The sequence below is a fragment of the Embiotoca jacksoni genome, unplaced genomic scaffold (genome assembly GCF_022577435.1).
Source record: "Embiotoca jacksoni isolate LCO1_2020_lvr unplaced genomic scaffold, fEmbJac1.0.p SCAF_35, whole genome shotgun sequence".
In the NCBI taxonomy this organism is placed as follows: domain Eukaryota; kingdom Metazoa; phylum Chordata; class Actinopteri; family Embiotocidae; genus Embiotoca; species Embiotoca jacksoni.
In genome coordinates this window covers 855,419-881,268 of record NW_027185387.1, presented here as the reverse complement: position 1 = coordinate 881,268, position 25,850 = coordinate 855,419, and the positions used below count along the sequence as shown (strand labels likewise).

The window sequence follows — 25,850 nt, the reverse complement described above, 5'->3', positions numbered from 1 at the left end:
AGAGCTGACCAACCTCATGGGTGCTGCAAACATCCAGGAGGAAGAAGTGAGGGAGAGGAGGAGATGGATGGACAGGACAGGAGAGGAAGGGGAAGAGTCCCAAACTGTGGGCAAAGCCATCAGGAGGGAGCGCAGGAGGAGGAGGAGGAGGAGGAGGAGGAATGAGCGATGGTAAAGGGGGAGGGGCTTGTTGGCAACAACAGGAGACACAAACATGCACCTGCATACCAGAAAGATGCATTTTTTCTTTGTTACTTTTTGACTGCGAATTTTTTCGCTTCACTTTAGTTTTTCCGCTCGTCGCCCAAAACCACAAACATCACGTCTTAAATCCGCATCAGCTGCTTCATTTACGCTTCGACCTGAGCAGTGACTCACTCCTCAGCTGTTTTGGGCTCCATCCAAATCCTTCTCATTCACAGTATTCACAGCTTACAGCTACACTTTCTTGCCAACGCTATTTGCCGCAGAAGCTCCCTCTGATCGCTCTGACCTCCCTGGATTTGCTGACTCTGCTAAATGCATGTGCTGTGCTGTGTGTGGGTGTGTATTAGTTATGGATGAGATTGCATCTCCAAGCAGGATCCTTGGAGAGATGCTACAAAAAAAAAAAAAGAAGAAGAAGTCAGAGCTTTTTTCGACTCCACATTTAAAGGTTGAAGCACTTCCAGGAACTTCCCGCGTCTCTGATGGAAACGCTGCCGCGACCACTGCTGATAGAAAGCAGAGTGAAAATGCAAAAAAAAAAAGCCACAAAAAGCCTTTTTTTTTTTTTTTTTTTTATCTGCGCTTCATTCAAATTTAAAAAGCAGTTCTTGGTGATCTTTTTCATCCGTCTACACGCTGATGAACTGCTCCGTCTCCGGTGGAGCCGCACATCAGAATAAACGTCCCTGCGGTGCTGCTCAAAGTGTTGGTCCCCCTTTAAATCGTCAGTGTTTAAACACAGACGACACACACACACACACACACACACACACACACACACACACACACACACACACACTTTCTCCTTGGCCCCGTCTCTCTCTCTCTCTCTCTCTGGGCGGTCAGAGCTCTCCGTCTAATGCGGTAATGAGTTTAGACTGCGAACACTAACACGGTCTATATATAAAGCTTCGGCCCACCGAGTGCCGACAGAAGGACGTTTGTCACCGAAGACACTGCCGGAGACACGAGCGCAGGGGAAGAAGGAGTTAAACTGGGCAGGTCTGTTCCTGATTCTCAAGACGGCGAATGGAAGCGCGCTCGCTGTACTTCACCGCTCCGTTTAAACCGTCTAATCTCGTGTTGATGTTGTTTATCGTGAGTGAAAAGGGGAGAGTTATTTTTTTTAATAACAATAACTTCACGTTCAAAGACCAAAGAGGCTCGGACGCACGTAAAAAGAAATACAAAAAAAAAGAGATCTTATCAGTTCTCATTTCCTTATCAGAGGTCGAAGGTGTGTACACATGATGTCCAAGAAACATCCTTTCGTAAACACTAAACGGGAGTCGAGGATTACATTTTACATCACGGCTTCATTTTTGATTCAATTCAACTATTATTTTTGCAGCATTTTTTAAACGACGTGTTTTTGGTGTGCGGCAGCTGATTCCTGCCTCCGTCTGGCTCCAGAGCAACGGCAGGTTAAGCTCGTTGATATTACAGAAATTATTGACTGTGCTTCTGAACCGAAGCAAAGAAAACAAGAATTTCTGAGAAAACAATGTTCACCATCCATGTTGAACTTCACCAAACAGGAAGAGGGCGCTTGTTCTTCTAGAATACTGCTTTCTCTGGTCCTTAATGGCTTAAATGTTTCAGCTTTTACATCATCAGGCTTTTGGTCAACTTTTATTGGATTCAAATGCGCCGTATAACTGAAACTGACTCGACTTAATGCGGCTGAAATTCTCATAATTTTTCCTCGAGACGGTATAATTGTGTTGATGGAAAAACAGCAGAAAGTTCCTTTTGGTCAGAAGTGTCATAAATTATGAGAAATAAGATCTTTACTTTTCACATACCAGAGGAATAAAAACTGTTGGCGTGAAACCAATCAAGCTTCTTTTGCAGTAACATCGTATCATTGAGTTGTTAAAAACATTAGAGTGATGTTTTCAAATGTTTGGACGGCCTCAAAATCAATATAAAAAAAAATGTGAGCGTAAATGCTCTTTATAACGTGAAGTATAAATGTCCAGAATCAGACTCCGTTTACTGAACGTTAAGAAAGAGGCCGATGAGCCCCGTCATCGTCTTGATCTGTATGCACATCCACTCTTCGTTGTTTCCTTCTTCAAAGGACGCCGTTGTTTTCGGTACACGCTGAAGGCGACGCGCACTTTTTAATACGTTCTCTCGGTCTCTGAGCAACTGAGCTGACTTCCATTTTAACTAGAATAACACAAAAATGACTCCGGGGATTCATTATTCAGCATAAAATTATCCTAAACACGGCAACGTTAAGACTTTTTAGGAGCCGTGAGGGACATGCACACTGACGCACACACACACGCACGCACACGCACGCGCACACGCACACACACTACAGCATCTACTGTTATAAGATGTCAAGGCCATCTCTGTGTTATGATGTGGTGATGACGGGATCTACAGGCATCCGGTACCAGACCTAAGTATGACACGAGGCCAACCAGCAGCGACGTCACCCGCCGGTTTGTGAACGGCCGTTACGAAGCCTCGAGTTCAAATTTTGGCCGGCGCCATCTTTGCTAGTTCGGAGCAGGAAGTGACCATATTTGGGCGAGCGGTGGATTTGACTCGGATCGGATCGGAAACCCCGACGATACCGCGTCCCGCCGCACCGGTAGCTGTAACCCTGACCGCACCGCAGGCCTGTCAATCCAGCAGACACGCCCCCAAAAACACAGCTTTTTGAAGCTCATTTTCTAATTAACGACGGAATACTTTCAGATGTACGTCCAGAAAACGAATAAGAAGGAGCGACTTTAGCGAACAACACCGAGACAACTGCTGGAAAAATATTATTGACTTAGAATTTTACGAGACCAGTTGAATGGGAGTCTGTGGAGCCGGAGGGTTTTTGGAGGCGCCCACTAGTGGCACTCGGTGGTATTGCAGCCGGAGGCACTTCGGCGTCGGCCTCATTTTTTCAGCTGCGTCCACTTTTATCTACCGTCTGTGGGCCTTACCTTTGTTCGGGTGCGAGTTGGCTTTGGTCTTGTCACTGAAGCCCTGGCTGCGTCTGTTCCCGGCAGCGCCGACCGGGCCCCTCGGAGGGATGTCACCGCCTGCAGTGGACACCCTCGTCGTCGGGCCGGGAAGTCTGACGGGTAGAAAGACAGAGAGAAGGGGGAGAAGAGAGGAAAGGAAGGAAGAAGGACAGGGTGGGAGGGGGGGCGGGGGGGGGGGGGTGTAAACAGGCCAAAAACATTTAGAAGATGATACCTTTACGTGAGAATATTCAACATAAAGCAGTGTTTTTCACACGCTGCAAAGACACATTAGGTCACTGCAAAGTTTAAAACACACTCTGTGAGGACAAGCACACATTTAGTCAACAGTTTCTAGGGCGTAATTAGAGTTAACACAGGAAACGCACTGGTACGATAAGTAACAACTGTAAAGCTGATGTGAAAACTTTTTTTGGGGCAAAAAACAACATATCACAGGAGGAAACACTCCGGGGGGGGAAAAAAAAAAAATGCTCTTCTTGAATCCTTTTTCTGCTTCTTTTACAACAATTTGGGGATTATATGAAGCAAAGTGCCCCAAAAAAATGTATCATCAATATCATTCACCTGTTTAGTGGATATGTTTTTGCCAAAAAAGGTATAAAATAAAATATCCCAAACAAGCTGGCTTAGTTCATGACCTCAGTCGACGCCGAAAAAAAACAAAACATTAAAGGAGAAGTCACAATATGACCCTTGTTTGACCTCCTAGTTGATTTTCCTGTGGGAAGTGGTCTCCAGTTGGGCTGAAAGGTCGAGTGTACCTCAAATTAAAGGACTCCGGAAAAACCACACCGTCTTTCTTTTCGTGCTATTTTCAGACTTTTCATGGAGCTGTGGGTGTTCCCGAGACAAATGTTTCACTTCTGGGTACTTTTCAGTCTGTTTGCCTGGATTGTGAACTCAGCTTTTTGTTTGCTCTTTGCCCCCCCCCTCCACCGCCCCCTTTCTCCCCCCCGTGTACACCTGCAGTGACCTGATGGAGACGGATCGGATCGTTTGACTTTCAACTATGGGTGGGCGGGTCCGTCTGCTGCTGTCTCCCGATGGACCCGAGGGCTGTGAGGAAATATTCAATCTAAATGCTTATAAAAAAAAAAAAAAAAAAATTATATTTTTTTTCAAACGGGGGTTATCCAGGTGGAACTTACCACAGAGTAGAGTCCTTTACAACATTATATTGAGGAAACCAACAATTCCCACGTACGCTAGGAGGAAAAAAAAACCCTCCACTTTAAGGGAGAAAAACCTCCGACAGAAGGAAGGAAAAACTCCCTTTTAACAGGAAGAAACCTCCGACTGAACCGGACTCTGAGGTTTCAAAAAAAAATGTAAACGTTGGCAAGTGTTTGATGGAAGGGGGATTCTGCACGTCAACTCTTCTTGTAGTGACACCTGGCGACCAGAGGGTGGAGCCATTGCACTACTTTGAAGAGGCGGGCGCAGGTGCAAACAAAGTCTGGGATGGGCTGCATGCAAAATAAAAAAAATAAAAAATAAAACACACCCTACATTCAACTTTCGGGCGTGCTTCGTGACATCATAGGACGGCGCATGCGGATCGAGATGTGAGTGAGTGAATGCAAACAAAAACTCCAGTGAATCATTGTCCTGTAGTGGAGACGCACCTCCCTGCCACAGATTCTTTCTGTGTTAATTATTAACGTCACATTATATAGTGGATGGTGGGGTGGGGGGGTGGGGGGGTGTGTGTTCTCGTCAAACACACACACACACACACACACACACACACACACACACGCACACACACACGCACACACACACACACACTTAAGGGTTATCTAAAGGTCTTTCACTGTCCATTTAGCAGACCTGCCAAATGAGGCGCGCTGCCAGACAGACGGGACCGTCCGAAAAGAGACGGCGCCCGGAGCTTTTTCTTCCCATATCCTCAACACTACCACTCATGCATAATAGATAGCGCTTGTAGTAGAGATTGCCCTTAATCTCAGGCAAGGAGACAACCTTAAAACTCATTACAGCACAAAAAACATGAGGCGCTTGTCCTGGATTAGGGGCAATTTCTACCTTCCTCTATTTCCAGGAAAGGAGATGGAAGAGGGGGTGTGGTGGAGGAGAGGAGAGGAGAGGAAAGGAAAGGAAGGAAGGAGGGGAGGAGTGAGTGGGGTGGCAAGAAAGCAGAAAAAAAGGCAGAAACAGCTGACCTAGAGGTCTTTTTCTGACCAATGGAAAACTTGAGTAGTTTACTCTGACACCCATCCCTAGAGGAGAAAGAGAAAGAGAGGAGAGATATGGAAGAGGACAGAGAGAGAGAGTTATACGTGACAGGAAGTGTGAACGGGAAGATAGAAAATGTCAAAAAACGATGGATCGGAACATCGAGAAAAGTGAAGAAAATGAGCACGAAAAAGGGAAATCGGATTTTCACGGTGGAGTTTTCCCACCTGGACTGCATGTCGGCCTGCGCTGCTGCTCTGTGGGCGGCGAGGGCAGGGGTCCCATGCGGAGAGTGGCCGAGCTGGGCCGGGGCGCTGCTCTGCTGGCTCAGGGGAGGGTGGGCGCCGTGGGACGGGGCCGAGGGCGCGACGGCGGGCTGCGAGTTCTGCCGCTGGGCCTGCTGCTGCTGCTGTTTGTAGCGGGACAAGCTGAAGAAGAGGCCGAGGATGGCTTTCAGGTTGCCATTTCGGATCTCTGCAGGAGGCGAGAGAGAGAGAGGATGGAGGGGTCGCAGATATTCGACATTTACTAGACGGCTGAAACAACAACAACAGCTAAACACAAGTTAAAGGCTAACATCGCTTACAACCGGCTAACAAAGTTAACAAACAGCTAATTTCACTAAAAGCCAGCTGAACAATCAGCTCACAAAACTGCTGATTTTGCTTAAAAACAGCAGCTAAACTCAAGTTAACAAACGCGATAACGACGCTAACAACCCTCAGACGCCCCCAGGAGGTCCCGGGAGAACTCGGGTGTTGACAGTCTGACTCGGAGGAGACGAATTCACGGGTGCAACAACTCCCGCCAACGTCAAAGAAAAACCCAACCTGGTGTCTCCCGACCTGACGCGCCTTCTTTAGTTCTGGACAGCGAAGCTCCGCCCCCCCCCTCTTGAAACACCGATGTCACTCGAAACACCTCTCCGGGCTCATCGCTTCATTTCCGCAGAACCTCCTGAAGCATCTCTGTTGCCGAGTTTGACACACAAAAAAAAAACCACGCGTGCAACTCGGGAACTAACGATGGTCAAGCGACGAAATTTACACCGGTTACTCATCAGCGCTACGTCGTTCTCCTCCTCCGTGCACCGTCACACCGAAGTTATTATTCCACCCTCGTACTCACCCGCTGTCCGGGCCGACGGTCGTATGAGTACTGTACTATTTCTATATTCCGTGATGCACCATCGCGAGCTTTCTGCTACATTAGTTATACGTCCGGTTTAATCAGCTGTTTTACTGTCCGGCATTAATGTAGGGTGGTCGGTTGACAATAAAAATGCTTTATTGTACAATTACCAAGCTTCTTTTGGTCAACCCTTTTTTTTTTTTTTTTTTCATAGCTTCAATTTTTGTTGGGTAATCATGGCCGGAGCTGAGGTCAGCTTACCTTCTGCAGACAGACCCTGGATGTTGACTCCTTTGGCTGCCAGGAAACTGAGGCAGGCATCGATGTTCTCAATCTGGAGAGAGAGACAGAGAGACGGAGAGACAGAGATAGAGAGACAGAGAGAGAGAGAGAGAGAGAGAGAGAGATAGAGAGACAGAGACAGAGATAGAGAGACAGAGAGAGAGAGAGAGAGAGAGAGATAGAGAGACAGAGAGAGAGATAGAGAGAGAGAGAGAGAGACAGACGCAGCTGTAAGACGCTGACACATTTCCATTTCGCATTTCCATATTTGTATAATGTGGCTGCCTTTTGCACGCTTCTCCAGGAAATGAACATCGACCATCGAGAAAGGAAATCCCGGCAGCGCAACAAAGTTAGAAAGAGGTGCCCGAACACCAACAATGACAGTGATGAAAATGTGGGGAATGCAGATTTCATATCCTCGAACAATCACTGATTTGACACGGTTGGAAGTAGATGCAGTTATGACGGGAAAAACTAAATCTGTTTCTACTTAGTGGGTCGTCTTTGTCTGTTATTTCCCGTCAGTAGACATGAAAAAAAAAAACAACAGGATAAAAGATACGTTATCAGATTCAACTGTTATGTTTTTGAGATATCAGGCTGTAAGACAAACAAAAGATAACAGGGTTATATTTCTTTCTTTACGAGGATATAAATAATAATACACACATTGACTTGTTTATGTTGAAGAAGTAATTCTGGCCACGTGGTGTCAAAAAGCCCAAAACAGGACTTCAAACCGAGCACACGTTCGGAGCTGCAGGGGAGGCAGACCCCATCTATAGTGACTCTGTTGCTATGACAGCAACCTTGGCAACCCGAGCAGACTGCTGAGCTGTCACCGGACTACGGGAGGATTTGATAGGCAGACGGGCTTTGTTTTGGAGGCCACGTGACCCCCTTTTTTTTTTTTTTATACAGAGAATCTGCCGGCTGGCGCACGCAGCGATAAAAGGAAAAAACAAAAAAAAACCTGCATGAAAACAAGTCAGAGTCGCCTCGGACGGACGATCGAAGTGTAAACACACAAAAGAGATCAGCGTCGCAGGTAGATTACACCGACCTGTCGAAGAACGGCCTTGCGTAATGGACATTTTACAAGCGCGCACAAAAGGTTAAAGAGGCGCTAAATCTTCTCAGAGTGACATTTATTACAAAGTGAGAGTAGATTAAAAACAACAACAACAACAACAACAACAACAACACACTGAGACCAATCTGCGACAACGTGCTTCCATCGGATCCAGTTTAAAAAATACAGCAGCTCATTTTACGATCGGATCAACAGCGGTAACGCACACGCACACACGAACACACACACACGCGCACACACACACACACACACACACACGCACACACACACACACACACACACACACACACACACGCCGTAAAAACGAAGCCGGGTGTGGGCTGCGAGCCGGAGGGTCCCGTTCCCCACCGAAGATTAATGACATGATTACACTTAATATGCAGCGACTAAATATAGGCCTGACCTACAGCTCCCGCCGTGGCTCTCTTGTTAGGAAGTTTCCGGCTGTGAGGTGAGAAGCTGAAGCGGAAAAAAAACAACAAAAAAAACCCTCCTTGTGTTGGAATACGGAAACATCGACCGCAGATGAAGCGTTCGGACTAAATCTATGAATCTTAATCAAACACTGATTTGTTATTCTTCCGTCTTCGCAACCACAAAAATAGCACTTCCATCTACTGTAATGTCATATTTAATTACACCCACGTTCACATCAGATCCGCCAAACAAATTGCCACGAGCAACGTCCCCTACAGGCCTGTCATGATTTATTACATTTTAGCTGACATACAGATAATTGGTTAACGATCCAATCGTCTTTTTCCTGCTAGTTTTAGGACATTATTATAGTATACATCAAGTCTAATCGTAGTTTAATAAAACCGTATTATGAAGAAGAAGAGGACTATTGTTTAAGATTGGAACATTTAACTTCACAGAGTCAGATATGACATGAAAACAACGCAAATAGCAGCTTAGTATTAAACATATAGAGATATTGTTGACAATGAATCAAAATAAACAATGTACTCCGGTCACCTGTTCCTTATATGTGTTGGTCAGTGGTCACATGACCAGTATGGACCAATGAACTGTCACCCCGGTACATGGAGGAGGGAAGGGGGGGTAGGTAAAAGACACGATAAGAAACATGATGTCACGAGACTAGAAACCACATGCAGATATTAATCAAAATCTTAAAATCTCTTAATAGTTGAACAAATATTTGAACATTAAATGGCGAGTAACATTTAAACTTTCCAAAGAGAGAGAGAGCGAGAGAGAGAAAAAAAAAACACAAAAGGCACAGTTACAGAAATGGAGACAAATCAAGTTCTCCATTCAAACCGTGGCTTTTAATGTGCAGATCCAAAATGATGATCTTTGTAAGACTTTTTTTTTTTTTTTTTTAACCTGTCTCTCCCCCCAGCCTCGGCGGGCGGCCTCTTTGTAATGTAAAGCCGTTGGGTCTGGCCGTCCGTTTACGGTTTTGTTCTTCCGACGTAGAAACAACAGAAGATGCACTGCAGTTTATAAATGACTTCATACCAGACTTCAGGTTTACTACTGCGTCACTAAAAAGCTCCTCCTGGTCTAAAGTCCGACACCTCTCCCAGCGACGTCAGTGTGCAGAAGAGGCCGGACACGTGCTCGTCCTTCGAGGTGATGCGGCAGAAAAACTCGACAGCAGCAGGAATGTGGACTTTTGGCCTCTTCGGCGAAACACCACCGGATCACTAAGAATAAAACCGCCCTTTAATACTGTACCACTCTCCCAGTGCCTGCCCCCACCCCTACCCCCCACCCCCACTCCTCCACCTCCCCCAAATTCCCTGCTTAAATAGCAGCGGAAAGCCTTCAGAAAATATGCTGCAGCCCGATCCACCCCCCCCCCCCCCCCCCCTCCGTCCTAAATGCCAGCCTGGTCCTGCTGGGATGCACCGTGGCCACGCCTCTTGGAGGGGGCGGGGGTGTGGGTAAAAATACTGAGACCTACTCGCTATTTAAAAACCTGCGGGGACGAGCTCAGAGGATTCAGTCATCGGCTGTACAGGCTGAGATCCTTCTCAAGTTTGTCGCGTGGTTTAAATTTCAACAGCTACATTCGTGACTGTAAAAAAAACCACACAAAAAAACGCAATAAAAGCCCAAAGTTAAGCAATCGATGAACGAAACCCAAAGCACACTTTAAAATCATGTGTGAAAACATTCTGCAGGTGTTTCAATAAAGGATTTCTTTGTTTTTACAATAAGTAGCCCACATTGCAGTTTACCTTCGTAATAAGATGACATAACGGCAGCATTTGTTTATTTAAAGTCATTTGAATTGAGTTTCATTTGTATTTTTACTGTGTACATATATATATATTCCAAATTTCAGTTTATCAGTCTCCTTGATTACCAGTGATCGGTATCGGCCCTGAAAAATCTATATCGGTCGATCCCTAGTTTTTAGTATTAAAGTCCCTGAAAAACATCTCTAAGTACTATTTACTCGTCATCTTCAGTATAATTGATCTGTCTGTGATAGCCGGTGTACTCCAGGAAGTTTTAGTTTTATGTGAAGAGGTCTCTGGCGGTGAAGGAGTTAACTGCTCATGTAGTCACAACATCCCCGGTCTGACTTCATTAGTTACAGTTACCGAGACGTCTTTACCGTGACATCACGCGTTCGTCTCAATAAGAGGAAGAAAACTCCCCCGACAACAGGAACCGAGACATTTTACGATCCCTCCTCTCTCCTCCATAAACGTCATGTCGAGATAACTGGCTGATAAATGACTGAAAATACACTCAAGTCAAAGTAAAACTTCACGTGATGGACACACGCAGCCAAAAGGGCGAGTCGCTGCCTTCCCAACACGGACAGAAAAGTCTTCAGGTCACCCCCCAACAACAAAAAAACAAACCAGACGTCTCCACGCTACAGAAGCTCCTACCTGCCTGAAAGTGTGTGATCTGTTCCTGCATGTGCGACCGCCTCTGCCTGGCTTCACACCTCAGTCTGATTGACCCCCCCCCCCCCCCACCACCACCACCACCACCACCACCACCACCTCCCTGTCGCCGCCCTCCCACTCCACCGCTCAGCAGCAGCAGCAGCAGCAGCAGCACAGGGCCGGCCAGCCAAAAAAAAACCTCTGAACAAACACCTCCCATCACAGGGCAGCTATTGTTGTGTGTGTGTGTGTGTGTGTGTGTGTGTGTGTGTGTGTGTGTGTGTGTGTGTGTGTGAGGCAATGAGAGGGGAGGAGGGAGGAGGGAGGAGGGAACAGCATTATGTGTCTGACAGGAGCTTTTGATGACGGATATTGAGGCTGATATTTTCTTTTACGTCAAACTTGACTGTTTCCAGTATTTAATGAACCTGATTGACGTCCGGATGTGGACGCGTCCGAAAGAGCACGAAGAAGCCCTGAAACGAGACCGACGACGAAAGCCCACCGAGACCGGGTCACAAAAATTAAACCCGATCGCTGTTAAACTCCGAACGTGAACGAAGCTTGGCCTTGACATAACTAACGTAAAACTCTCATTCATGGCTAATTCCGGTTTATCAAAGCCTGAGTTTCCGCAGTCGTGCCGCTCATTTGATTTTATTCGCAGTTCATTAAAACCCGCTCTCTTTGAAAGTAAAAACCGTAAAAATGCGGCTAACAATCCGGTACGGCGTCTGCTGAGTGCGAAAGGTCAAAGTTCAACCGGTAGTTGAAGTAGTAGTGTAAGTTTACGTCACAGTTTGAGTAATAATTTGAAGTCTGGCTAACTTGAGGGTTTATTAACAACCTGACTCACATATTTTTGGCCTGTTTGACTTGATTTTAGTTTTGAAATCCCCCCCCCCCAAAAAAAAAAACCAAATAAATAATTTCCCCAAAACAACTTATTGAAGAAATAAATATGATTTTTTTTTTGTTGCTGGTGCGATGAGGGAGGAAACTCCTTCAGGCTGTTATTACCAGCACGATTGGCTGATATTTGATACGTGTTCTCCTGAGATGTCGCAGCTCTTTATTTTCCCGACTCTTAACGTGGCGACCGAAGGCTCTTGGTCATCGGGCTTTCCGGGCGTCGGGTCTCGAGGAATCTGCACTAAAAACTGCGAGGCGACATGTTGTGGGTTGAATGTGTCACACTTTCACCCTCCAAAGAGCTTTTTCACAGATCAACGACTTGGACATCTGTCTAAATAATTCTCTCTATCCTGACGGGGGGAAAAAAAAAATTTAAAAAATGAAAATGTACGACTTGATTTTCGACACCTCAAGAGACGTTGCTGCTTTTCCCCGCTTATTGGCCAGGAAAGTGACGCTGTAATACACACACAGCGTGATGCAATATCACACACATCAGCTTCAAAGGGCGGCGAATTCGCTGGTTTTACATCTTCAAAATGCATTTTTATAGACTCGCAGTCGTCTCGTTATTCACGTCTGTAATCCTGTTATGTTCACGTGGTGTATTTTCTCTTTTAGTTAGTCATAATAAAAGAGGTAAAAGTAGGATTTTGTCATTCATGAACTTATTTTAACACAGTTTTAGATTTTTTTTTTTTTTTTAACCTCAGGCTGACATCGGATTTCACAAATAAAAACTATGAAAGACAAACTAAGGAACTCAATCGGGTTTTTTTCAGTTGATCGCTATAAGCTGCGGCATTTATTTTCAGCTATTAGGGATTTTTTTTTTTTGTATGGCTGCATTTGTTGCTGTTATACGAATCTGCTATATGTTTGGCTTTTTGTTTAATGAATTAAAAACATATAAATAAATAAAAACTTGAATTTCCCCCTACTACATCAACATTTCCCTGGTGAGCTGTAAACACAATAATTGAAGCTTGAATTTGTTGTCTAAAAAAAACACTTTAGGGTTCTTTGGGTTTTTCAGAACATCTGAAAGTGTGTTTGCATTTTAAAAGGCCGTATTTGATCAAGTTTGACGCTCCTTAAGAATTTCCATGAAAACCGCTGTGTCATATTTCCAGTGAATGAACTAATTGTTAATGCAACGATGACTTACTTATGCAACACATGAGCTCAGTGTTTACAGAAGAGCTGGACAAAATAAAATGAACCCCTTTGTTGTTTATAAACCACCTGTCAATCACAGTCTAAAGAAAAGTTGGATCTTTGTTGTTTTTTTTCGGCCCGTGCTGTCCACAGGTCAGCAGGCTTCATGCGGAGGAAAACGCCATCTTCACCGTGAATGAAGGTTTGTGCTATTGGAAATAAATATTTGGGGCTTGTATATTTAGTTGCCTAGCAACAGCAGCTGCGATTGCTCAGTTCTTTTCAGCCCGTCATGTGATCGCCAGAACTCTGACCAGCTGACGGTGTTGAGAGTTTCTCTCTCGGAGCCACAGAAGGAAAAACAGGACCTCCCACCTTCTGATGGAACATCAACCGGCCTGTCGAAGCATTTAATAAAACATCTTTCTGGTCCTTCTTAATTGTCTAAAGCTTCGTCGGCTACAAAAACACACACACACACACACACACACACACACACAAAATCAACCATCCACACACACGGGTGGAGTAAAAGAGGTGAGCTTCCATCAGGTAAAAACTGTGTGGCACTTTTAAAGGACCAGTGTGTAGGATTTAGAGGGACGTATCGGTGGAAATCAAACATAACATCCATAATTATGTTTTTCATTCGTGTATAATCAGCTGAAACTAAGAATTGTTGTGTTTTTTGTTTTCGTAGAAGTAGCTATTCGTTTCCCCCAGAGGGATAGGAGTCCTCTTCCACGTCCCACCATGCTGCACCACCGTGTACGGAAGCCCAGAAGGGACAAACCAAACTCTGACTCTAGAGACGGTGTCGTTGAGTTTTGCATCCACCACAGATTTTCACAAGTTCTGTTCAGACTGCAGGCAAAATCCGATTTCCTTTTCTCAAATCAGATCTTTAGGACAGACTGAGAGCGGATCGGATATCCGCATGGGTTGCTGTGGTAACGATGTATAGCTACGCTGATGATGCAGCTTTCTAACACGGGCACCCTCTGATAGACTCCGCTCACTGTGCCTCTCTGACAAATGACATCATCATGGTGTAAAATGACATCATCATGGTGAAAAATGACATCATCATGGTGTAAAATGACATGACATCATCATGGTGTCACGTTTGCGAGAAGAAATCCGATCCGAGACGGCGGAGCATCCGGACTGAGACCGTAGAAATCGGATTGGATTTGTGAGGTTTTTTTTGGGCTGTTCAGACTTTCCAAAAGAAATAAATCTGGATGTAATCTGGATTTGACCCCCCTCCCCGCCCCCCAGAAAAAACAAAACAAAACAAAACAAAACAAAACGTATTTGTGCTGGCAGTCCGAACGAGGCTTTACACGCCATGAAGGAGTTTTTTTCAGTCGGTTGTTAAACTGCAACCTCACTGCTCGATGCTCCCTAAACCCTGCACACTTCTTAAAGTGACACTGCGCCTGAAGGTGACTCAGAGGGTGAACGATTAATAAAATCTCAGGTACAAGAGCTGCATTCATTTAACATTCCCCCGAAGGCAGATGCTTCTTCCTCCGGTCCGTATTTCACGGAGCTCATTAAACACCTGGTCCCGCTGGTTGTCCGCGAGTCCGCCTCGGTAACTCTTCCTCTCCCTCGTGCAGCAGCAGGAAACGGGCAGGTCGGAGCATTTGAAATGAATAATTGAAAAGTTTATTTTCTCGGCCTTGTTTAATTTTACATCTCTCAGCAGGCGAAATCCAGAAGCTGCTGGGAAAACTTGGACGAGACGCAACCCCCCCCCCCCTTCCACCTCCACCTCTTACACCCCCCCCTTGTGTGTGTCTGTTTGTGCGTCTCTGTGAATGTGTAGCATCCTGTGTGGTTTCAACAGCTCGGTGTCAAATCAACATCCTCACTCCAGACTCTAAAACTCACACACACACACACACACACACACACACACACACACACACACACACACACACACACACACACACACACACACACACACACACACACACACACACACACCACACAGAAAGGCTGACCGGGTGGCGGAGGAACGACCCGACGACGAGGGTCCGTTTAACGAGGATGTGACAGTTGTAAAAACAGCCACTTGGGATCATGGCCGTGGGTGTGAGAGCGCTGCAGCTCTCCCCCCGCTGACGGAGCCCATTTCCATGTCGATTCGTTGAGAGGCCGAGGTTAAGTTAAGTGCCGGTAATTGGCAGCCGCTTTCGGAAGCTTTCGGGAGGTTGAAAGCAATGAAATCAAGTGGAGGGGAAAAAAAAAAAAAAGTGGGCTTTCACACTCCTCCAACACAGCTGCCAAATAAAACTCTCTGGACCTGTGTGTGTGTGTGTGTGTGTGTGTGTGTGTGTGTGTGTGTGTGTGTGTGTATATTTGTTTTGACAGAACTACAACACACAAAGCAGACATTTGCATAATGACTGCGGTTGCACCTGCCCTTAGCGCTGCTTCACTGCTTCGGATTTTTTTTGCTTTCAAAGCTGACAGAAATACGGAGATTATAGACGGAGAGCCGATAATTCTCACACACACACACACACACACACACACACACACACACACACACGCACACACACACACACACACACGCAGATTTTTTTTTTGGACAACCGCTATCCTGCTTGAATGCACGCTCGCACAAACATATTTGTGGTTTCCCCTCTCGACTGAAACACACACCGTCTGTAAAAACACTCGAGCCGCGGACCTCGTTGTATGTTTGGAACCGACTTCGTTTGTCTCGGACGTAACCGGCAATCTTCTCGTCTTTTACAGGAAAACAAAAAAGCCGGAGGCGAGGACGCTGATAAACCAAACGACATGAAGAGATGAGCAGACCGCCGAGACCAAAAGAGTGCGATGACGCTCAATTACAGGCGACCGGAGGGTGTGTTGTGTGTGTGTGTGTGTGTGTGTGTGTGTGTGGGGAGGGGGGGGGGTAATCAGGGCTAATGGGAGAGATCTGATTAATCGTGAGTGGGACGTGGAGGTGAAGAGAGGGATGTGAGAAATCAATATTCAAACGGAGGGACACCAAGAGGAAACGCGAGCAAAGTAAAAATGTAAGGAGAGATGGATTCTTTAAAAATGGCTTTTCCAATTATTATTTTATAAAAACATGTTTTAGGGTTCATAATCTAACTGAATGTAAATGAAATACGTTTTGTTGAGTTATGCATGAGTTAAAAAAAAGAAAGAAAAAGGATCCAATTAACTTAAACACCTACAAACATTAAGACTTGACTGACAGGTCTTTTTTTTTTTTTAAATAGAGGGACAGTAAACAACAAACAACTGTAAAAGGTTTGTTTACAGTAATAATATCTGTAAAACAGCAGGAGCTGTACATCGAAGGTCCGGCACCATGAAGCGAGATTAGGGAGTTATCCGGCTATCTTTAGGATTTAACTCAAGGGTAGATCACCATGGTAACCAGCGCTGTTGGATCAGCCAACTACTGACCGTTACAGGACACCAACTACTACTGACTTCTCTAAGTCAGTAGAAAAACGTGCTGCTGTAGACTTTTTCATGTGTTCACTCTGGTTTCAGCTTCCGGATAGTTTACGTAAATGTTTAGTTTACTAAAAATAAATAAAAATTTTTTTTATTTCAATCTTAAAGGGATTCACGCCAACGCGACAGTGATTTGACAATGTCCCTCTCACATGAGGTGACAATTGAAAATAAAACCGACGCCTTCTAGCTTCTTGTATTAGAAACACATTTCCACTTGCTGTTAATTAAAGCCCAGTAACTTATGCAGATTGATCACAGACTTTATCAGGTATTACTTCCCTCTCCTCGTCCTCTCTTTGCTTTGGGAGAAGCAGCAGCCTGACATTACCCAATCAGAACTACTGGCTCATAATCAGAAAATAAAGCTAAACTTTCTCACTGTACTTTAGACCTACATGCTCATTCCTGCCATTATTCAGATCTCATTTTATATTAAGTCATTTTTAGTTTCGATAATGTTATAAATAATGCAACCAATTTGACACGAACACTCGTTCCCACCCACGTTTGAGATGAAAACACCGCGTTAGCTGACGGCTAATATTTGGTTCGGTAAAGCCGGCTAGCTCAAAGAGAACCAACTAAGTTGAACTTGCTTCATGGCCCAGGAACCTTCTGTGTGTTCGGTAATACTACGATCAGATTCTGGCTGATATACAACCCCCGTTTCCATAAAAGTTGGGTACGTTGTGTAAAATGTAAACAAAAACAGAATGTGCTGATTTGACAACATATCAAATGCTGAAACTGAAATATTTGATTGATCTATAAAAAAAAAAAAAATAGATCTTTATTTTGGATTTGATGCCAGGAATACTTCTCAAAACACTGTGACAGGGTCCTTTTTTAGCACTGTGCTGCATCACCTCTTGTTTTAACAACACTCTGTAAACGTTTGGGAACCAAGGAGACCAATTTCTGGAGTTTTGAAAGTGAAATGTGGTCCCATTCTTGCCTTACATGAGATTTCAGCTGCTCAACAGTTCAGGGTCTCCTTTGTCAGACATATACATATATTTTTTTTTCACAGCGTCCCAAACTATTTTGGAAACGGGGATTGTAAAATTGTGGAGAATTTTCCATCGCTCGCCGGGACAAAATTAAATCAGAACCCAAAACTCATAACGTAAAAGAACAAAGAAACGGGAAACCATCAAACACGTACACAAAGCACTACAAAATACTACAAGAGAAGAAATCAGTGTGAGCAGATTGCCCTCAGAAGTAGAGTAATGAGGGTGTAATGTGGGTGTGTGTGCTTGCAGTGTTGGTTCAGGGATCAGCTGTGACTTCACCTCCTTCTCAGTTGTTTAAAATGGGCGTGTATGCCTCTCTCTCTCTCTCTCTCTCTCTCTCTCCTCTCTTTAGCTTGAAGAAGCCTCAGTAGTCTGGCTGGTGGCCATAAATAGCCCCTTCAGCTGGCACACTGGCCCAATTTTACGACCCATCACGTTCAGCGGAGGGGCAGCCCTGCTTCGGGTCGCTCGGCTCGTTTCCCACAGAGGACGCAAAAACTGCCAAAACACTCAAAACGCCACCAGCTGCGTTTCAAAGGAAATCCCACTTACACATTTTTCGACATGTCACTATCAACAGAAACACAATATAACCGGTTCGAAACATTTCCTTCCCAACGGGTGAATTTTTCTGCTTTGACTCCTGAAGATGAGAAAATGCTGTCGTCTTTACGAGTGAAATAAGATGAAGAAAAAAAAGAAGAAGAAAACCCCAAAGCCTGTGATGCTTTCATCTGAGCGCCAACAGACCAAGAGTCGGAGGTTTCACGGACGGCAGCCCGCTGAGACTATAAAAGTAAAAATAAATGGACTAGCTATTCCCATCTACAACCGTTCACCAGTGACTTTTTTTTTTTTTTTTTTTTTAATTTTAAGAGAGAGACATCAGAGAGACAAACAAACACACATATCCAGGTACATTTTCACAACGTCCTGCCAGAACAAACTCAGAAGGTCACTTACCATCTGAGAACGGCTCTTGGGGCAGCCATTGATGTCGCCAATCTTCTCATTGGCTGAGGAAGAGGAGACAAAAGAGAAGAGATGGTGAAAACTCTTTTCAGGCGTGTTCGGTTGATGTAATCCCACTCTTTTATTCCAGTTCAGAGTCCGGTGTGTGTGTGTGTGTGTCCCAGACAGAGGCTGGCGGACTGAGGTGTTCATGCCGGTGACTGCGACCTCCCTCCTCTCCGCCTCCCGCTGAGACATGAAACACTATCTGGTCACAGCAAATGGGAACGGGGCCGCTGGGGGGGCTCGACCAGGAGTGTACTGCTGCCTTTTTTTTCATGTGTGTGTGTGTGTGTGTGTGTGTGTGTGTGTGTGTGTGTGTGTGTGTGGTGTCAAGGATATCCCTCCCGTCCATTACATGCCCGGCCCCACAGCAGCTGAGACACGGCCGTCAGCTCGCAGCTGACAACTGTGCCAACAAGCACGGACTCCTGCGTCAGAAGGCCCACACCGGGCCTCCTGACGCAGCTCCGATCTCAGGACCACGTACTGTACCACCTACAGTAACACGGAGACAAAAACACTTCTCTTCCTGTGAGGCGAATAAATACGAAGGGGGGGGGTCTTTCAATCTGTCCTATAAAAACACTTATCCAAGTAACTGCAGACAGTTTTAGTGGACGTGATGGATTGTGACCTCTAAAACATAACAAAGCTGTGTTGACGCTGATCCCTTTAGGTCCATATATTGTAAGTAGTTCAATCCAAAAGTGATTTTTCTTTTCATTTATAAAATTTTCCAACATTTTTAGTAGAGAATTGAGGTTAAAACTACCCAGAGAACCTTTGTGTTGGGAAAACCCTGCTTTAAAATATATCTTATCTCACATTAAGCCAATAATAAAGCTGACTTTTATGTGTATGTTGGTTCTCATTTTTTACATTTTTCAAAATAGCCTAAACAAGAATAAAGTGTCAACCCATTTATCAATGATTCGGCTGGTTTGTGTGCTTCCTGAAAAAAAAAAAATCACACACTCTACACACCAACACCCACAATGCGCAGCTACACTGTGATTTCAAGACACACTTAAAACCAAAAAATAAAATACAAAATAAACCCAAGTAAGATAACATCTTACAAACCTGCAATCAGGCTGGATCATATAAAGGCTGTTAAAGATTCAAGATTTATCAGAAATGATCCTCAAAGTTGTACATAAGAACTTAATGATAAAATCAATCTGGAAAGTCGCCCCGCTTTTTCTAAAAAAAAAAGAACCTGACCTTGAGCGGAAGCCGGTCCGACCTCCGACCCGGTGTGGCTGTTTCAGACACCAGCGAGCTGCTCCGGTTTCACCAGCAATTGTGTGCTGTGATGTCTCCCCCCCCCCGACGACGGTGTGATGAAAACACATTTGAGCACATGATGTATAAAATGTTTTCCGACGGCCTCGTGAGCCTGATCACTGACTCATAAAACAACCACATGCAGCCGACTACAGTACGAGAACAAGTGATACTCTTCATGGCACAGCAACTATCAAATCTGGGTCAGACACGTGGTGTGTGTGTGTGTGTGTGTGTGTGTGTGTGTGTGTGTGTGTGTGTGTGTGTGTGTGTGTGTGTGCGTGTGTGTGGGGCAGGAAGGAGCTGGCGGCGGAGACAGTCACTGACATGCTGAGTCACCGGTCAGCTGGTGTCGGGTACATGAAATGTCAGGCCGAGGACGGCCGGGCAAAAAAAATGACACGACTGACGGCGACGAGGTCGGGGTGGTGGGTGGTGGGGAGGGGGGGGGGGGGGGGGGGGGGGGGGGGTGACAGCCGGCACCGGGTGGAACAGCTTCATACCGTTGTGTTGTTGTCGTGGAAACGCACGTGCGTAACTTCTGCTGAGTACGTTTCTATTCCATGTAGTGATCTTGCACACTATTTCAAACTCGTTCTGTACTAAAGAAGTCTGCAGCACATGTGGACGTCCACCAGGGGGCTCTTAGCTCAGCCTGAACATTTTTAGCGAGGCGTCTTAGCGTAGAGTGATTTAGGAAACTTCTCGTGAGCAACTCCGAGCAAGAAGAGGACAGAAACCTGATCTTAGTGAGGGGGTGTGGTCGACCCCTTTTGTTAGGTTTGACCATAAACTGTAATATAAAAGTGGACGTGGCTTCCGGCTCCGAAAAATGAGGCCGATGCGACTTGAGCTGCAATACCACCGAGTGCCACTAGAGGTCGGCTGCATTAAGCCTCCGGCTCCATAGAGTCCCATTCAACTGGTCTCGTAGAATTCGAAGTCAATAAAATTTCTCCACGAGTTATCTCGGTTTTGTGAGAGAAAGTCGCTCCTTCTTATTAGTTTTCTGACGGTCAATCTGAAAATAATCACGTCATTAAATAAAAAATAAGCTTCAAAAAGCCGTGTTTCTGGGGGGGCGTGTCTGTTTGATTGACAGCCCTGTGGTGCGGTCAGGTTACAGCTATCGGTGGGCGGGACGTAGCGTCGTCAGGTTTCTTATCAGATAGAGTCAGATCCGCCGCTGGCTCCTCCCCCTCAGCTCGTCCAAATATGGTCACTTCCTGCTCCAAACTACTCCGAACTAGCAAAGATGGCGCCGGGCAAAATCCGACCTCGAGGCTTCATAACGGCCGATCACAAACCGACGGTGACGTCACTGTTGCCGCTCGGGTATGACACGTCCTTTTAAAAGTCGCGATTGGTTGATCCAAACAACAAAAAAATCACTCTTGGTGAGAAATGAAACGAACCGTGAAGGCTGAGAAAGCTGTTTTAGTTTGTGTGATCACTGCTGATGAAGGTTGAAACAGACCCGACTCGTTTGTCCGGTTACCAAATATCTTCTTTTGTGCCGTTTCTTTCAGCATTTGAAGAATATTTCTCTCTCACCTCTACTTATCACATTCTTCAGCCTCTTAAAAGTCCTCCTGCCTGCTCCTGACAGCGTTTCACCTCCGGAGCTCTTTTAAGGGCTGCGACGCTTTATGACTGACTTTTTAATCTTTCCAATTTTATTTTTTTACTGAATGGGAAGTTCTTAAGAAAACATCACAAGTCTAAGAAATCTTCGTCACGAGGAGTAACTGTTAGTCTTGGGGAATCTTTGTGATCTACAAATAAAGTTTTACGTCCTGATTATCAAACGCCTTCATTCGCACGAGTAAATAACATTTTTTTTTGTGTGTGTTTCAGTTTTATGTAACAGAGCAGAAGAGTTTCATCAGCAAAATAAAAGTTCCTGTCCGACGATGATGAATGCAGCCGTTTGTCCGGTGGCGTTTTTCATGTGAGCTGGCTTTGTTGTTTGAGTTTTTTTTGGGGGGGGGAAATGTCTCCTTACCTACGACCTGTATGATCTCAGCCAGCAGCACTCCATCCGTGACGTCCGTCTGCAGGTCCTTGATCAGACGCTTGTGTCCCGACTTGGCGAGGTAGTGGTTGGCCCAGTCCGTGTAGATCTGCGCTCAGGACACACACACACACACACACACAAAAAAAAAAACACAAAAAAAACCTCAAAACCCCACCGGTGCTCAGCAATGCTTCAAACAGAAGTAACAAAAACCACAAAAAAAAACAAAACCAAAAATCCAAAAAACGAGGGGGCAACCCCGTCGGGTCGTCCACGACTTTCAAAACTCCATAAACACTCGAAAGACGACAAAAGGCATAAATGCTCGCGGAGTATTTTTTTTTTTTTTTACGACTCTTAATAAAATAAGAGCACGCTTGAATGGGAGCGGAGGAGCCCTCGTTCTTTTGTTGGGGGCTCCGATCTGGCACATATCCGCGTGGTATTCAAATTGGGGCCATTGTGCTGCGCCGGGGCATTCATCTCCGAGCACACGGCGGCTGTTTTCAATGGGGGGCCGTGCTGACATCACTCTCTGGGGACAGAAAAGACCCCTTCGCTGCCTGAGGAGGAGGAGGAGGAGGAGGAGGAGGAGGATAGTGGGGTGGTGGTGGTGGGGGGGGAGGCAGGGGAGGGGGTTGGAGGGCAGAGCAAGCATCTGAATAATCTGAATAGCCTACTTCATTATTAGTCACCAAACTCTTTCTCTTTCACTCCCTCTCTCTGTCAGCAGGAGAAGTGAGTTTCTGTTTTTCTGAGGAGGTTTAAAAAAAAAAAAAAAAAAAAAAAGGGGGCACGAAAAGGTCGAGGAGAAGTCGCGCAGAACGTTATTTCCCAATAAACACAAAAGGTATTTTTGAGATCCATCTTGATCTCGCGGCATATGTTTGTTAAGATTGTCCGTAAACTGACGGAGACTCTGTTTGACGAGTGCAACTTCGGAGCGTCTTTCTTCCCCCGGAGGAGGAGGTGGTGGTGGTGGTGGTGGTGGTGGTGGATGTGAAATATCAGCTCGTCTAAATAAAGACGCCTTTTCTCCTCTCGCTTTTGTTTTTTTTATTCACTGATGGCTTTCGGCACTAATCTGATTTCTTCCGCGTCAACTAAGCAAGAAGATCCATCTTTAAATATGAGTGGAGAGGATTAAATCGACCTAATTTCAACGTGCAGATTCCCCCCCCCCCCAAAAAAAAGTTGGCAGATTTCTTGACTGCGTACAAAACTTCTACGTTTTTTTTTTCTCGATTATTCAGCATTTTATGTGCAACACGCGTGAAGAAAGTGCAGCTGTGTGAGAAGGACAGCAGGAAAAACAGTCAGTCCTTACAATAACATCTCGTGGAAAAGTATTTTCCCACTTTGACAAAATGAAAGTGCAACATTTATTCACGTCACTGAGCTCCACCCAAACCCGGCAAAATAACCTTCAAAATGTGAAGGCCGGCGGCGCCGACGGCGGCTCGCAGCTTCAGTTTTCACCGCCGTGACAACCGTTTGGCGACACCGCTCGTGTCGGCGTTTTCGCACACCCCGCCGCGAAGGGGCGGACCGATCGGCGAGCGGTGGTCGGTCGGTCGTCGGTCACGTTTGCCCCGCCCCTCCTTCGCTGCGATTGGACGGCTGGCGACAGTGACGAGCCGAGCGTTAACAATTCTCTCGCCCACCGAACCCCCCCCCAAAAAAAAAAAAAAATCTGCAAACGTTCAGCACTCAGCGCAGAATAAACGCTCAGTTCCTCGTCACGCTGCTGCCGTTCATTAAAAAAAAACAACTTTCAAAATATGCTGTTCTCAGGAAGAAAAACAACACTTTGATGGACGCGGGCCGTCGCTCATCTACGACCATATTCACGCAGTGAAATTGGGTTCTGGTTCGAACCAGGCTGATCAATATGTCCAAACTGCTTTAAAAGATAAAAAAAAAAAAACACCCAGAAAAAGTAAGAAATGGCTCAGAAAGACGGAGCGACATGGATTTCACAGTAAACTCAGTTCTCCAGTCAAGTCAACGAGGCGTCCGATTTCTCCAGGGAACCAAACAGCGAAGCGAGTTTATGTAAACTTTATCAAAACACGAATGGAAACCGGAATATCAGCTTTTTTTTTTTTTCCTTTTTGTCACCAGTGTGAAATTCAAGCGCACCTATTAGTCCTGAATGAGCGCGCAGCATTGTTGACGCACACAAAAAAAAAAAAAACCCGTCGGACCCACAACGCGGGCGGCGAACCCTTTTTTGTTTCCTGGTGTTTGCGCTGTAAACAACCACCCGGAGCTCCGCCGATGAATCACCGCGCTCGTGAAGCCTTGCAGCGGGTGTGAGCACTTCAAAGGCGACGCACGCTCGTACGCTCATCTTCACGCACGAGTTCAAACGCAAGACAAAAAAAAGGAAAAACAAAAAAATGGGGGTTTACGGGATACACGACCACACGTTAAATACAAAGAGCAATATATATATATATATATAAAATAGAGTCTTGAGTGACAAGTGGGAGCTAAAACAGCCTTTAAGCAGCCGGATTAGACTCTTTTCCTTTCAATTCAAACTCTCTGCTGGTCGCTGAGGTAAAAGAAGTGCAATCTTCGGGAGCTTTTGTGCGAGTGAGGACGGCTTTCTTTGAAGTAGTTTCGGGCAGGTAAATTGAAGGGTTGGTGTGTAATTAAAAACGAGGTGAACTGGGTAGCTGTCACTCACCGAGCTGAAACCCCCTCACCCCACACACACACACCCCCCCACCCCCACAGGGTGCTGGTCAAATGGCCTGAGGGTGGGCGGGACGGAGGGCGGGGAGATGGGGGGTTGGGGTGGGGTGGGAGGGTTGGGGGGGGGGGTCAAGGGCAGGTTGTGAGAGGAAAGAAGGGCGAATCACAACAGGTTTGCTTTTGAGGTAACTTTTCAAAGAACACTTTATGCCTCTCGGTGCCTCCCGAGCAGGTCAACACTTTAAATGTGACGTGTCGGCATTGTGATCTGGAAAGAGATCACACAATAAACACGAGAATTTGGATTCAATGTTAACATTTATAACTTAACTTAATATAAACTCAAATTATGTCGACTATTAAACACCCCCCCCCCCCGCCCCCCCGTGCATTACAACCTCACTGAATCACCTCCACTGAGCTTTTTGGCATCTTTGCTTTGGTTGTTCTTCGCATTTGTCTTATCGTCATGTTTCACCCGTTGTCAACAATATTGTTTTCCAGCACTAGTAAACAGTTATGTTGTAGTACACTACCTGCAGGACGGAGAGAGAGTGAATCAAACTGGCAACTAGCTGGTGGAGAAAGTGAAACACCTGCTGGCTGTTGAGGTGCAGAGGAGTCGGTGGAGACCAAAGCAGCGGAAGTATTTGGATTTAGATTCAGCGGGTGAACAAAAAAAAACACGACTCCACATGTGAACACGTGTTGCTTTGTTAGCGTACACTTATCGGGATTTATATTTGATTTACTTAAAAGTTGTAATTATTATTGCGCTCCAGCAAAGTGTATTACATGCGAATGAATAATATGGCCACAAGGAATTAATTACAGTATGTGTAAGTAATGGAACCGCAGACTAAAAATGCATCAGTCAGCATCAGTCATCTGCAAAACTAAAAGACTCACGCTTAATGATTGGACCTTTTGAAAAAAAGAAAGAAAAAGGAAGCAATAACGTGAATCACTGTGGGTTTAAACCGCACGCTCACTGGAGCTTCTGTGATCTGAGCGGCTGCAGGAAAAAAAAGAAAAGGTCAACCAGGAGCTGATGAGAGGCAGACATCTGATCTGAGACTTATTTTAATGAGTGGTTCGTGGAGAGGAGCGGTGATTCAATATCCACCTATCAGACGGGTTGAGGTGCTCCAGGCTCCCGTTTAGTCTCCACATCACACATCAACCGACCTGAGTGTCGAATAGGACATTTGTTCATTGGAAATATAAGAGGGCCACGTATAGACGAAATGGTAATCATTACATCACGGGAGAGCCAGATGCAAATTGAAGAGGGTATAGGTTTGATCTCTGGGAATTATTAATCAAGTTGTTGTTTTTTTTTTTTTTGTCGAAAAAACACGTTTAAATTATTCAAAGTAAATATCACAACTCGTGTTTTGATTGACGTCCTCGTTCATCTGGGTTTCCTCCGAA

The 25,850-nt window shown here is 45.4% G+C and overlaps 1 protein-coding gene across 1 annotated transcript in view; it reads right to left on the bottom strand.

The window, feature by feature from the left end:
• nav2a (neuron navigator 2a) overlaps positions 1-25,850 on the bottom strand; it is a 113,656-nt gene that overhangs the window by 62,945 nt on the left and 24,861 nt on the right. Inside the window, 6 exon segments of the mRNA XM_069165679.1 lie at positions 3,162-3,295; positions 5,390-5,446; positions 5,630-5,876; positions 6,795-6,867; positions 18,359-18,411; positions 21,702-21,819. Coding sequence (XP_069021780.1) covers positions 3,162-3,295; positions 5,390-5,446; positions 5,630-5,876; positions 6,795-6,867; positions 18,359-18,411; positions 21,702-21,819 — 682 coding nt within the window.